Here is a 14,290-nt window from a genome sequence, read left to right as displayed (position 1 = left end):
AGCACAAGCCGCATAAACTCAGGAGGGCAGGCCATATACATTGCGCGACCGCAAGAGCAAGAGCTGAAACCGAAAAGCGCGGCGCGCCCCCCGGACGGGGAGCAGGCTTCACCAAACCAGCTAAACACGAGAAACAAGAAATTATACCAACAACTTCGCCAAACCAGCTAAACACCACAAACAAGAAATGATAGACGAACGAGTTTTTCATGAAGTCAAGTTTGATTAAACATCCAAATCTTTGCACAATTTCCAGGGTACATGGAATGAGATGCATACATGTTCATATTTGGGTAATAATTAACTTAACTGGATGGCTCAGTTGCGCTCTCATGTGAGGTTCCTTTTGTACAAGGCAATGGAGTTTTCAATGGCCTCCGAACCACATAATGATAAGACGGAAAAGAAGAAGCAGATACGGGCACAGCAGCACCACAAATTTTGGATCATTTGGTGTGAAGACGCTCTAATGTACAATTGCAGACCAGGCAGTCAGTCTACGCCTCTTCCTGATAGGGCAAGTCTCATCTGCAAATTAGGAACGCCACGTTAGTTCACATGGACTCTGACAAAGACAGGATTTAATGTCTACAAAATGTATTAAAAATGAAGTCTAGAGGGTGATGTTGGAGCTCTCCAAGAGATAAAATGATGAATATGTAACAATAGCTCGACCAATTTGATTCCTGAATCAGGCCATTGTTTCAGGATTTTACTGACAGTAACTTGTAGAGTAACAGTGTAGCAACTAATGCGGTACCAAGAGTAAACAAGGTGTTGAGCTAGTCACGTTTTATACATCAAAGATTATGTGCCTTAATTAAACCAGGTTAAAATAAAAGCACTGATGGTAATAAGTCACTCATTGGAAACATATACGTATCATATAGCCAGTGAAGGTGTAAAAGATGTTGATGCTGTAAATAGTGTAGGTCACTTATTTGTTCTACATGGCCGAATGTAAAACTTCCTACTCAAACTCTTGAAAATATATAAATGTTGACTGATAATTCTCAGGAATTCTGACAAGGGACGTACCTTTAGTTGAAATAATGGAAATCACTTTGGAGAGTCTATATGAATTGTCAACTGTCAGCATCTGTAATAATTAGTTTGATATCCTTATTGTATTATGATACAATTCCAGGTCTTAACAGAGAGATGGGCAAACTAGCATTGGAGATATCTCATCAAACTCAACTCAACGCTATCGCCCAACCTTTGCTTCAGAATCAATGACCATGGTTGCGCACAAGGCGCTGATTACCAGATGTCAAGTCCAGTGAAGGTTTTAGCCTCATGTGACTACCAGAGCCATGCTGAGAAACATGCTTGGAAGCCAATGTGGTAGCATTCAAATCTTGCACATTGAGCCGTCTCATTTTTCCAGTCTGAGGTCTCAGAATGTCACATTCAGAGATCACCCTCTCCTGAGTGCATGTCGAGAATTGCTGCGCTCTACCAAAATGACCAAGGACCGGATCCGGAGGCCGGGTAGGCAAGTTTTTATCAAGGCCTCTCGGTGCAATTGTGAATCCCTCATTGCTGTAAGCTGGTTGTCTGGCATGGCTAAACGGAATAGCTCCATGGACACCTGCCACAGGACTGGAAGCACCAGAAGTAGCTCTGGGGCTAGAAATTGGAGAAGGTGACATTCTACCATTTTGATGTTGTGGGGATCTTGACCTTAGAAGAGGGCTTCCACACGGAGAAACTGGGCAAGATGTATTACTCCGAATATGAATCCCACTGCAGAGCACCAGTAATTAGAGGACAGGTATTATTATGCAGATATAAAGAAAAATCACCGGGTGCATGTTTTCTGAGAAAAAGTACAGAACTAAGTTGTGGTCGAAAATAGATTGCAGGGAAAATGCAACAGCAATGTGATAGCTTTATATACTGCTTAAGTGATAGCTTTTTTTTCTTTTACACTGCTTCAGTGTTTATAATGGAGTCTATTGCAGTTTACACAAATGAAAAAGGAGGGACAACAACACAAAAATCAAGTACAATCAAGTATTTTATTTGTTTGTGTGTGTAATTTCATACATTGGTCTTTTTATCTACGGTACAGTACGACTTAATTTGCACACTGAAAGTACGTGAAGGCAACTGTTAAAATAAAGTACGTACCAGAAAATAGTAATTCAGAAATATATGGAATACTGGTGTTAATTGTGATAGTTTGTTTTGAAAATTTACCAAATTTATCCCTCATCAAACTAGAACACAAAGTTCTGCTATGAAAATGATTGCTTCAGATTATATTTCAGGGTGAAACATCTCCCAACAGATATACTCCCTCCTCTCCAGTTTATAGGACTCGATTTCCTCCTCTCCAGTTTATAGGACTCGATTTGAAAATCTCTCCAACCAACGTAGATGGTGAGTAGTGGAATACATTTCGAAGATTGCAAAAATACTTAATTAGTATGCTAGTTTTTCTCAAAAAGTTGTGTTTACTGATGCATTATTTACAATGCATGCATGCATGACCACTAAATGACCAGGAACTTTTACATGCATTGCTAAGTTTTCTCTTGATCCTTTCATGCAGTGATTTAATGCACCTTGAAATCTGAACATATGATGGTAACTAGTAGAATTGAGACTTATAAAATGGAAAAATATTTTTTTTGAGACGAGCCCTATAAACCAGAAAGGAGGGAGTATATTGGTTACTGCTCGTTTAGGGCAGCAAGCTCCCTTCTGGTAAAAAAGGATTTGAGTGGAAGGTTGAGCGCCCCTTAACGTTTAGAAGCATCTTTTTTTAACGGTTAGAATCTTTCTATTCTATGACTGACCGGGCTTTCTACTGGATCAAAGTGGATCAGCTCGCCAAATTCGGACACACACCAAAGCACGTGAATGCAGTAAATGCTGAATGGTTCACCTGTTTGTTGAAGAAAACTTGGCAGCTCTTCTTTGGTAAATGGATGGCCCTTCCAAGCCCAAAGAGGGCATATTTTTAGCCTGCCCAACCACCTGGAATATCAAAAGAAACACACAAAATATAAGCCATGCAGATGAAATATTAAAAATAAAACAATAAGAGTCAAATGAGGCCTTCAATAATCAAGTAGGCAAAATATATCCGTGCAACCCTTATAAAAAATTATATTCGAGGGACAAGGTGAAACAAATGAAAGGAATGTAAGGAGAATAAACTGGGACCTAAATTTACGAAATTTGTAGAATTTTCTATACGCATCTGCCTGCTGAACAAGCAGGATGATTGTTTAGCCTAAGAATAACACCTTGTTCACTAACACTCAACGATTAGTACCTTAGAACTTGGTTTGCAAGATATAGCAGCCAACTGTTCCAATGGAACAGAGGCAGCTGGTCTTTCAAGTGGTGGTGCACTTCGTACAAATGAATGCTGCAAAAGATCCACTGCTGTTGGACGGCTAGATGGATCACGTTGCAGGCACTGTCGTATGAAATCCTTGCCCTCTTCAGAAAGGTGGTCCGGTATTGGTGGAAGCTCCTTGCTGTTCCCTATCTTGAACATTGCAGCAATCTAAAAAAGGAGAAAATGTTATGTCAGCATCCAGGTTTAAATAACAAAAAAAATATTCGGAAGTTTCTTAAATGGAACTGGAAGTTGTTTCTTGATATGCCTCAAGGAAAAAAAATCATAGTAAATAAAGGCGCGCCTAGGTGGGCGCTTAATGTGCGCTTTGGCCAGGAAAGCGCAAGGCGGTTGGCAAAATGCAAAATTAATGCCTAGCGCCTTTTCTAACCATGAAACTATGCCACTGAGTTCACTTTTTGGTTCCTTTCGTACCACTTCCAGCCTTCTGTGAAGTGGTCTGCAAAAGGAGAGTGTGCCACCTAAAACCTCCACCAGACCACCGTCAATTGGCCAGCCTATATACTGCCCAGACTTCATTGGATCGGATAAGATGGCAGCACTCCAAGATCTTTGGAGCGCACAAGCAAGAAGACAGGATGGGGGACATGACATGCACCATAAGTTTTTTTACGGTAAGATTGGTATTTGACAAGAAACTAACGACGCGTTTGGTTGGGCGGAAAAGTCGCGGCTTCCCAAACCAGCGCTTTCTGAAACGGCATCGAGCGTTTGGTACGCATACTGCGTATTAGGTAACCGTGTCTTCCGATACATCGTTTCACAAAACCGAAAACGGCCGGAGCGAAGGTGATTCGGAAAACAGGGTCGGATGCTCGAACCAAACTAAACGTGTATTCGGTAGAAAACCATTGGAAACCAGGGCTTCCCGATACCAGAACGAATCCGTTACCTGAGTGCGAACCAAACACGTCGTGAGAACTTTTCAAGGGTTAACGGCAGCTGGGCCAAACAGAGCTGTGGCAGTGACACACGACAGCCAAAATTCCAATTGGGTAGCATAGAAAGTTTTTTTTCAATAAAGGGCGCTCTTTATTAACACATGATGTCACTTCAAGGGGAAACAAACAAAACAAGTACACACCTGGCCTCTGCGCGCCCAGGATGCGCAAAGCCAAAAAAAGGAAACGGAAAAGAAAGTGAACCACAGGGGTCAGGGCGAGGCGAATGAGCCACCGCAGCAAAACATCAACTACTACCACCGCTACTGACAACACCCGGACGACAAGAAGGTTCCCCAACAGCAACGTCTTCAGCAAGGAAACGGTGCATGAACGCCATTGTCGATGGATCCAACCATGTGGGTTCTCACCCAGAAGAGAAAGTCTGAGTAAGCTTCCGGCAGTGCCTTCAATAAGGGGGCATAATGCCACTGCCAAGTACAATCAGTGAAGGTCAGAACTAAAGTTTTCACCCCGGAAAAGGAGACCTGGTACTCGAAGAGCACCACCATAGATGAAGTCCTCTCAGTTCCGCCACCAACTTGCCAAAGAAGAAGTCCTGCTGTAATGTCCCAATCAGCACCGGAACACGGACCATATTGAACTCCACACATCGGGCATTTGCTGAGACGTCAGATCCACCAATGCAGACGTCGAGCGTGCTAACACCTGCGTCAACCTGAGGTACAACCCCACCATCACCGGAACACGACGGATACCCAAGATGGTCCATCATGTGGGCAGGAGGCATGCGGTAGCCTGGCACACGAAGCCCGACGGCCAAAGCCGCGTGCACCACTGTCAACTCCATCGGTCGTTCCTTCGTCCGTACACATGCCGACGGGTGACCACCAGAAGGAGGCCGACGCGCAAAGCCAAACATGCCAAAAAAACACGCACTCCTCCCGGGTCTCACCAGCTGGGGACCAAAGACAGGGACACCTCAGGGGAGCCGGTCATTACTGGATCAGGCCGGCTTAGCATGGGTTACCTTTTCTAGCAACCAAGAAGGAAATGGGAAAAAAACAGTGGCATATAAGGAACTAAAAGGGGACGCACGCCTTCGTCACGCGGTTCTGTTTGTGCTGCATAGGCGTGGGCAACACAAGCAACGATGGGGGACTGCGGCGTCACCGGTGTAAGGTTAGGGCAGGAGGTGGAGGTGCACGCTTTGCTGAGTCGCCCCTAGTTGCAATGGATTGATTGTCGACATGTACAAATAAGGAAACCAGATGCAGTATCCAGTCATTGCAAGTTTTGTTCACGCAAATCTAGGAAACCAAGGACTCATCCCTGGCTCCGATAGAAAGACAAAATCCATCAACAACTTCAGGTTCAATATCAGAGTGGCTGTGTGAAGGGAGGCGAGAGGACATAGCATGGCAACCCGGCGTGACTGTCAACCATCGGTCCAAGGCGCTACATGAGCAAAGGTATGAGACTGGGAAAGGAAGAGCATGGGAGCTACGCTACGTTTCCATCCCCGGTATTTTCTTTTTACCGTGCGCACATGCTCGGTCGATGTGCCGCGGACCCAGCATTTGGTAGGTCCTGTGGCAGTCAAAGCAAATGTAACTTCACTCCATGAACTTGATCCAACGGCCAAGATTGTTGGAATCCAGCTCGGACAGCCGCGAGCATAGCATTTCTAAATGCCTTAGAGTATGCAGTTATTTTCTCAAAATTTGTTCTGTTTACCAATCCGCTGAAAGTTTAACCATGTGGTGTTAGCCTCTTGTCAAGTGGGCCGCAAAAGGGTGGAATTGCCATTTCTCAATCCTTCATCTTCCTCTTCTTCCTGGCTGGTAGAGTACTACCTACAACCCCCACCCCCAATCGGCCGGCCTCCTCTGACCGGACTTCACCAGACCCAAAGCTCGTCTGCCTTGCACTGGACAAGGTGGCAGCACTCCAAGATCTTTGGAGGGTGTACGAAAGAAGATAATGGCACATAACAGATGACATGTGCCATAAGTTTTTGTGAATGTATGATTGGTATTTGACAAGAAACCGACAAGTTTTTCAAGGGTTAAAAGCAGCTGCGCCAAACGGAGCTGTGGCAGTGGCACATGACGGTTGAAATTTCAATTCAGTAGCATAGAATGGGTCACAGATCTCTCCCCTTCTTCGTTGTTTGCTTAATCTGAAAAGCTGGACAACCCCGTTCGCTCGCTGCAGCGTGGCGGTGGTTTGTGGGCGGTGGCGGCTTCGTCGACCGGCGAGCTGCAGCGTGGCGGCAGGGGCTGTCCGGACCAATTTTGGTCCGGCCGGGCCAGTCAGGGCCTGGCAGGCCCCTGTCGCTGCGTCCGGTAGGCTCCGCGGCGGCGGTGGAGGTGGTCCCCTCCCGTCGGCTGTGTTGCGGATGCCCCCGAGCCCATTGTCCCCTCTTCCGTCCTCCAGGTCTCGTGTCAGTGGCCTCAGTGAGACGGCGAAGTTGGCTCGGTGACCGTGGTGGCACAGGCTGGTGGGTGGCAAGTTGGCGGTGCACTTCGGATCGTTCGGGGTGGCGGTGGGTGTTTGGGCCAGGAGAAATCCCTGGCGGCTTGTCTAGCTTCAATGCGGTGACGCCTGCGGGCGCCGCCGGGCCTTCCTGAAGGGCGTCGGGTATACCCCTCCCCCACTGCCCTCCGCGTATCGGGGGAAACCCTAGGACTAGTTCGGGCAGCAGCGGCGTCGTCGTCGCATTCCTTCTTGAAGGTGCTGCTCAGTACGCGACGCTTCGGAGTGCTAGGAGCGCGGTGGAACTTCTCCGGATGGTGCAGCGGTTGCCGGGCATCTTCGCTTCGTTGATCTGCCGGTGTCGGCATTTGTTTCTCTTTCTTTCTCTCGTTCGTTTTTCTTTTGGGCTTGTGTGTGCTGCGGCCCCAGCGAGCTGGATGTATCGGATGGTTGCTTTATAATATAAAGCGGGAAGGGGGGGGGTACCCTTTATCGTCATAGAATGGGTCACCATTTAAGCAGCAGATTAGGAAGCAAATTTCAGTGGCATATAAGGAAATTTCTCAAATTTTATTCTGTTTACTGATCCATATAATTTTTTTGAAAAGAAAAAGACCAGAGAAGGTGTGTTCTGGGTACCCACTACTGCAGAAAGGGAAAATTATGGCATGCATATAGGAAAGGAAAAACACAAAGAGCAAAGAAGTGTTTGCTCATATAGAGAAGAACCAAGTAACATCTTATAAAATCCAAAAAGTACCAGCAAATAACACCAAACATGATAGGATTAGGTCAATATAGGAATACCACAACAACAATTCAAGCATATTGTTCAACTGATAAGAAATTCAGAGTGAAATTAGGCCCCTGGCTGCTCTTTGAATTAATTCGGGATGCTCAATGTTTTAAATCGCGTTCTACATGGCTTCGCGGCTAGGTCTAAGCTATAGCTATTGCGAAAGCTATTTCCAATAGTGTTTTGTTATTAAGTATACAAAACATCAAAATATTAGAAAAGTCACAGTAAAAAGAAGTAAGAAACCATAGTAATTTAGACGTACCATTGAATCAGGCAAAGTAGCATTATACAAACTCAAAAGAGCATGCACCGACGCAAGATTGTGGATGCCATACTGGTAGGTGTAAGCTATATATATTAATTCTGGGTTTAGTTTATAACTAAAAATGAAAACAACCTCCTGTTTTGGCCCATTTTCACTTACAAAGGAACGGTATCAGCTATAGCTACTTCCGCTCTGAGGCAAACAGCACAGCTATTTATTTCAATGGCGGCGTTAGCTAGAATAGCGGTATTAGGTGCCATAGCATACCATTTAGGCTACAAAAAAGCTATAGCATAGCAATAGCTAGCTTTTCTTGTTCTGTTTCTTGTTTCGACCCTGCCCCGCTTGGGCATGTAAATAACTTTTGTCCCTGCCTTTTCAATACAACGAGACGCAAAGCTTCTGCGTTCTCTCTCAAAAAAAAAACTATAATGCAGCAACATAAGAGATATACCTTTTGTGAAGGCACACCATAATAGTTATCCAACTATACATGATAATTTAAAAGGGCACTGAGGTAATTAAGGTAAAATAACTAGCCATGCTGAACTGCTGACTATAATGCAGCAACAACAAAGATATGTGTCATGCATGTTACATAGAAGCTTTTCCCTTGCAGACAAATTAATACTCCATGAACAAATATAAATTGTAGCTTCAAAATCTGGTACTAACCCCTTCATATTCGCCCCATGGAGGTTTTGAGGTAGCCATCTCTAGAACTGTACATCCTAAACTCCATATGTCAACAGCAAGGTTGCATCCGCTAGAATTCTTTATAACCTGCATATTTGTTACGTACTTTGATGTGAGAGAATGAGAAAAAGGTTGCATTTTGAAACAGTGAAGGGAAGATACATATAAATTAAATAAAAATAGCTAAAGAAGTGATGGAAAAAGCAAGATTTGGAGCAATACCTCAGGAGCCATCCAGTATGGGCTACCCTTAAGTGAGAAAGGACACTGCTGCCCATTGATCTAAAAAAACAGAAAGCAAGCTTATACATGTTCATGACTTGTGAGTAAACAAAAAAAGAATCATATTTTGAGAGAGAGAAAACCCTTCTTCAAGTAAGTCTGCAGATATGTTGGGATAGCAAGGACCTAATTAAAGTAGTTGTTTCTATCAAAGGAGTTTTTTTTCGGGTGAAAAGGTTGACCAAGCTCAAGTGTGGTTAGCATGAGTGGAGGAGCACAAAAGGGTAACGATAAGATAATGTACACCATTTCCTTCTATGAAGATTGTTTATGGCATTATAGCTAATAATATTCTCATTCAAATTTCGAGCTAGTATTTACAGATGAAAAATGAACAGAAACTTTACGTGTTTCGCCATTCCGAAGTCGGCAAGCTTTACGCGGCCTTTAGGGTCTACTAATATGTTTGCACCTTTAATATCCCTGAAATTTTAGAAAGAGCATAAATAAAAACAAAAATTCAAAGTAAATTACAACATAGCATACCTAAATTAGACTAAACAAGTACTCAACAAAAGTAAATGGAATGCTACCTGTGAACTGTATTCGTCGCATGCAAATAAGCTAAGCCCAAAAGTATTTGCTTAGTATAATTCCGAATTGCTTGTTCACCAAACTGTCCATACTCCTGGAGAAGCTTGTGGATGGATCCACCGGACACAAACTCCAGGTATATATAAAGCTTATCTTCAACCTATTTTGGATACATGGATAATGAGAAGACATGTTTAGAAAAATACACAGAGGTGCAGAACTGCAGACGAAGGTGAAGTTTAGAAAATTATGCATGTCTCTGCATTTTTCCCCACAATTAGAAAAGGATTCCGACCATATAAACTGTTCAGCTACAGATGTAATGACGAAAAAGTGCAAGTAACTAATGACGAAAAAGTGCAAATAACAATTACAAGAATATGAGCTTTCTTGATACTATTAGCAGTAAATAACAACTGATGGGAACAGGTTATACCGTTTCAGATCCATAGTATCGTACAATATTTGGATGTTGCAGACGGCTCAGAAGTGATATTTCCTGAGGATTGAACCAATAACATTGAAAAGATAAGATAAAAAATGTCAATCAAAAATCAGAGTTGTGACTACTAAGTGTAAACATGGAAAAATGGGCATACCTGGCCCAACTGTTTTGCACTTTCTTTTGACTTAGGATCATCTGAGAAAAGGGTAACCTCCTTCATTGCACACATTTGGCCTCTATCACTGAGACAACAATCATACAGATGACAAAAAAAAGCACAAAATTAAGGTGATGAAGCAAAGGGCGAGCAATCGCAACGGAACTATTTAAAACAAGGGAAATTGTATAAGTGCCCCCAGTTGTCACTGGGATTTACACCCTCGTAGGATTCCTCTGTTTACCACCACCCCCTCCCACCCCCACCCTCTCGATGGTACTCTGTCGTTTTCAACTAGGACCTCAACAAACATGAAGCAGTTTTGACATACACATCTCTCGCATGCCAAGTCTGTGAACTAAGGTTTTAAACACGACAGAGGAAAGTAAGAGCAACTAGATAAGAATATAAGTAGAAAAACTGAGTTTTTACTTAGCGTGATGATTAACATGCTGGCTGGTATTTTAGTTACTACTCCCTCCGTAAAGAATTAATTAATGATCTAAACGCTCTTATATTTCTTTACAGAGGAGTATTTCTCTTCTAGTGTTTTTTCATTAAAACTAGTGAAGAAAGTAACGGAAGGCATTTAGGGGAATTGAGATACTTGTGAACTGTGTGCACACCAAAAAATAAGCTGTGGGAACGTCCTTAAACTCAGGAGTTACATGTAGGAGTGTGTGTGCAATTTTACCTTAATATAAAAGATAGGTCGAATGCTGGTCGGCTCTGACACACAACATTGTCACAAGACCACTTTAATGGAGTAATGAGGACACAATTCAACATTAAACCAACTAAGATAATTTATTATTCCCACAGTTACAAGATGATAAAATGTTTTAGCATTAAGTTATTGCCATAGAGTAGTTTACTTTATAGGCTATCAAGACAGGATATTTATGTTGGTGACTATTAAAAAATGCTTAATGTATTAATCATTTAATTGTCATATTCGATATGGTTTGCATATGCAGTTTGAGAAAGAGGTATACACAAGAAATATTACAAGAGTTAACTGAAGAGGATTAGTCAGACTGGTGTATTTTGTAGCGTGTGTGCAACTTGGTTGAACTCTTCTCTTGTAAAGGTAGCAGTACATAAACAAACTCATGAGAAATAAATAGCATATCAACAAGCATTCAAAAGTACAGAAAATGTGATCACAAGAAAAAACAAGACTTTTCCAGACAGTCTTTTAATATCTATGTTTTTTATGGAAAGCATGCCATGTGTGCAGTTGTCATACATATTGAATTGAACATCTTCTAACTTCAATCATGGAAAGACATACCTGTTAAAGCCAGCATATACATGGCCGAATGTGCCACGCCCAATCAGCTTTCCCTTCTTCCACCGTGGTCCAGGACTGGGTGGATTCTCTGCTCTACCAGGACTACGAGATATAGGACTTGTTGGTGCAGAGTTGTTCGGTAAAAATGGGGAACTGTTAGAGATGCTTAATGGTGGAAGAGGCAATCGGTGGGTTTGCCTTTTCTTCCCCTCATCACGCCGGCTAGTTGGAGATTCAGGTACAATCCCACCAGCCCTTGGATGCAACGGAGAGACGCTTCCGCTATGCACCCTTGAACTTGGACCAGGACTCGTCATTCTTGGGCTTGGAATTGGTGAACACTCTGGACTACCTCGGCTAGGCTGCCAAAAGAACTGAGCTAGCATATCACCTCCCACTGAATTATGCCCAGATGTTTGCCCTGAGCCTGGACTGGAGCACTGACCAGACCCAAGGAAAACTACATCTGGCTGAGGCTTCACCACCCAAAAAGCTGATGTTGGAATCTGGTCAGGAAATATTGTTCTTGGGCTTTGAGAAGGGCTTGACATCAAACTATTTGGAGCACTCTCAAGAGCAACTTGTCGTGAATTTTGCAAACTAGGTTGGTAACTGTCAGTGACAGCACCACTTGGAGATGTAGACAGAATTTGGTTACTGGGAAAAGCATTTCTTGGCTTTGTCACTTCCTTGGTGCTCCTTCTGGTGGTAGCACCTGAACACTCTTTACGCACACCACTTCAAAAATAGAATATTGAAGAGTCATAACGATGTATTTGAGTGATTACAGCAACAAAATGATGTTGTTGAATGAAAAGTGGCACTAAGGATCATACCTTGAACTACTCGGTGCTGTAACATTGGTCACCTCATTTCCTGCGGGGCTCTGAAGTTGAGAATCTGCACGATCATCACTGTCAATAGAACTGTTGCTGGAGACAGAAGCAGTTGCAAGCCGGTTCAGGGCTGGCAGTGGTAGTTGATGTCCTGTACCACTCTTGTCCAAAATGGGCTTTGAGTCGGGATTATCAGATACAATACGTCTCACCCCAGCACGTGATCTAGGAAGAGGGAGTGGTTGTGCATGTGCTCTATCTGTTGCAAAGCTTTGACAGCGAGAAACCTCTTTTGAAGGGGATGTGGAGCGTGAGTGGGCAGTAGACCAGCAACGTTTCTCAGCAGTTTGGTCTTTACCACGTCTGCGACCCCCTCGTGATTTTGTGCTCCCCTTTTGCTCACTTGGACTTATGAACCGCTGAAATGTGTCAATTAGATTTTCTGTGGCCGACTTCTTTACTTCTTTGGATGAAGACCTTCCCCACCATGGTGGCATGTTGAATAAGAAATAAGTTGCAGAGGAATTAACTGGGCTATATATTTATGGTGAAGTCCTGCAGTTTAATAAACTATCATGTTCTGCCAAACAGTTGATGCATTGGAGCATCCATTTCCCCAGTGGACCAACAAAAAACCCTCCACACAACGGGATCTGAAACGTAGAGATTTCTTGTTAGTGCCTGTTCATGTTGAGATCAATGCTCAATGCCTGCTTCATCCCAAATACTGAAATCAAATTCATAATAAGCATCACATAAGTAACAGCAATGAGCATAAGCACACAGCATCATGCCATTATTATGACAACTGAAAGAAAAATATAATTTTCAATAGATGAGTGCATGATTGTTGAGTGGATCAACGTGACGCATGCTTTCTTGGTTAGGCTTTGGTGAATCTAGATGTACACTCAGAATTTTTAAATCGCATTTATTTGAACAGGATAAATGCCATGTCAAGTTCTGGCAAGTATGTAGAATCATTTTTACACGCGTAAGGTACTTGTTGCAGCGCTGCCTGCTGCCCTGCTCATCCAAAAATGGAAGGGCGTCTCTAAAAGGTGGAAACACTCCAAAGTCTGGAAATCTGAAGACTTTGGTTTAGGGCCATTCGATAAGTTACCAACGTCTCAGATAAGTTACCAACATCTTGATGTTTATATGTTGAGGCCTTGTGGGGTTGTTGAGCATCTTGAGAATGCATGCCGATAAAGATAGATATAGTAAATTATAACAGATTCAGCTTTGGGCAAAATGTTCAGTTACAAGCAAACAGCAATTAATTCATCTCAATCCTGAGGGACATGCCATATCAAGGTCTGTAATCCGTCAGGCAACAATTCGACCCATTCTTATGGTTGAAATGCATTAATAGCTGATCGTTCACATGTGGTACATCAGCAGGCCTCTGTAAAGAGCTCCATGACAAATGTGCATTCGAGCAGGCTGGGGCGAATCTAGATGGCGGCAGGAGCCACGCCCAGAAATTGTGGGGGTCTAACTAATCGCTGGGGAAAACAAGCTCATACCTCGAACCCAATGGCCAACGACTGCGGACGGCGGAGGCAGCAAGAACACGATGTTGCGATGAGGACGGACGGGAGAGGACGGCGGCGGCGCGAGCGAGAGGCGGGCGGTGTCAGGGGGCCGGTGCCGGGCGGGATTGAGGCGCCGGCGGTGACGCGGAGCTACGACGGGGCGCGCGGTGGTGGAGTGGGGGAGATTTGAGCCGAGTTGGGCTTGGGTTGGTAGGTCACTCACTCAGGAGTCGGGAGGAAGAGGAAAGGAAGTGTTTTTTTCTTTCGGTTTGGAACAGAAATGAGAGAGGTACGGGGAGGGAGCACGAGACGGGGGAGTATTATTTTTTTTATTTTTACCGCGAACGGCAGGAGCTTCTTCGCAGGAAGACGGGGAAAAACTACCGTAAAACATGAGGAACGGCAGAGCTTGCTGCTGAAAGAAGTCGGGTAACCAACTGCTCGCTGGGAGCCTCTCCGCAGAGGATAAGGTCGAGTTAACTTTGGTCTTTTATGGGTATTAATTAATTCATTTCCTATAATGGCATTGGATTCCATTAATTTAGGTTTGTTTTGCCAGGGCTCCAATCCTAGTACGGTGTAATGGGGTTGTATTGTAGAAAAATGAATATATGCCTAATTGTGTATCTGGTATCACTACCTACTTTCTTTTGGGGTAAGTATCACTACCCACTACTACTACCAT

General features: G+C 43.6%; 1 protein-coding gene across 2 annotated transcripts; it reads right to left on the bottom strand.

The window, feature by feature from the left end:
- Window positions 1–203: 203 nt before the first annotated feature.
- On the bottom strand, window positions 204–13,892 carry LOC123145004 (mitogen-activated protein kinase kinase kinase YODA). 2 transcript variants are annotated; one of them, XM_044564283.1, is made up of 13 exons: window positions 13,597–13,892; window positions 12,068–12,720; window positions 11,232–11,969; window positions 9,935–10,022; window positions 9,772–9,834; window positions 9,335–9,495; window positions 9,149–9,224; window positions 8,742–8,801; window positions 8,499–8,606; window positions 3,290–3,526; window positions 2,897–2,988; window positions 1,039–1,749; window positions 204–528 (listed from the first exon to the last, which is right to left on the bottom strand). In XM_044564283.1, the coding sequence occupies exons 2-12, from the start codon at window positions 12,562–12,564 to the stop codon at window positions 1,233–1,235; spliced, it is 2,637 nt and encodes an 878-aa protein (XP_044420218.1). In that variant the 5' UTR covers window positions 12,565–12,720; window positions 13,597–13,892; the 3' UTR covers window positions 204–528; window positions 1,039–1,232. The 2 variants fall into 2 exon arrangements, with proteins under 2 accessions (XP_044420218.1, XP_044420219.1); XM_044564284.1 differs by having other exon boundaries at window positions 12,068–12,794; window positions 13,597–13,890.
- Between the last annotated feature and the right edge of the window lie 398 nt (window positions 13,893–14,290).

Source organism: Triticum aestivum, chromosome 6D, assembly GCF_018294505.1.
Source record: "Triticum aestivum cultivar Chinese Spring chromosome 6D, IWGSC CS RefSeq v2.1, whole genome shotgun sequence".
NCBI classification, from domain to species: Eukaryota; Viridiplantae; Streptophyta; class Magnoliopsida; order Poales; family Poaceae; genus Triticum; species Triticum aestivum.
Note: the sequence above shows the minus strand (reverse complement) of the source record. Positions and strands in the feature narration are given on the sequence as shown.

Bases quoted from the DNA above. Each gene is read 5' to 3' on its own strand.
- LOC123145004 (XM_044564283.1), bottom strand. From the start codon at position 12,564: ATGCCACCATGGTGGGGAAGGTCTTCATCCAAAGAAGTAAAGAAGTCG. The intron at 9,496-9,771 runs GTATAACCTGTT...TATCCAAAATAG, and splicing joins GATACTATGGATCTGAAACG to GTTGAAGATAAGCTTTATAT. The intron at 9,225-9,334 runs GTAGCATTCCAT...CTAAAATTTCAG, and splicing joins GCGACGAATACAGTTCACAG to GGATATTAAAGGTGCAAACA.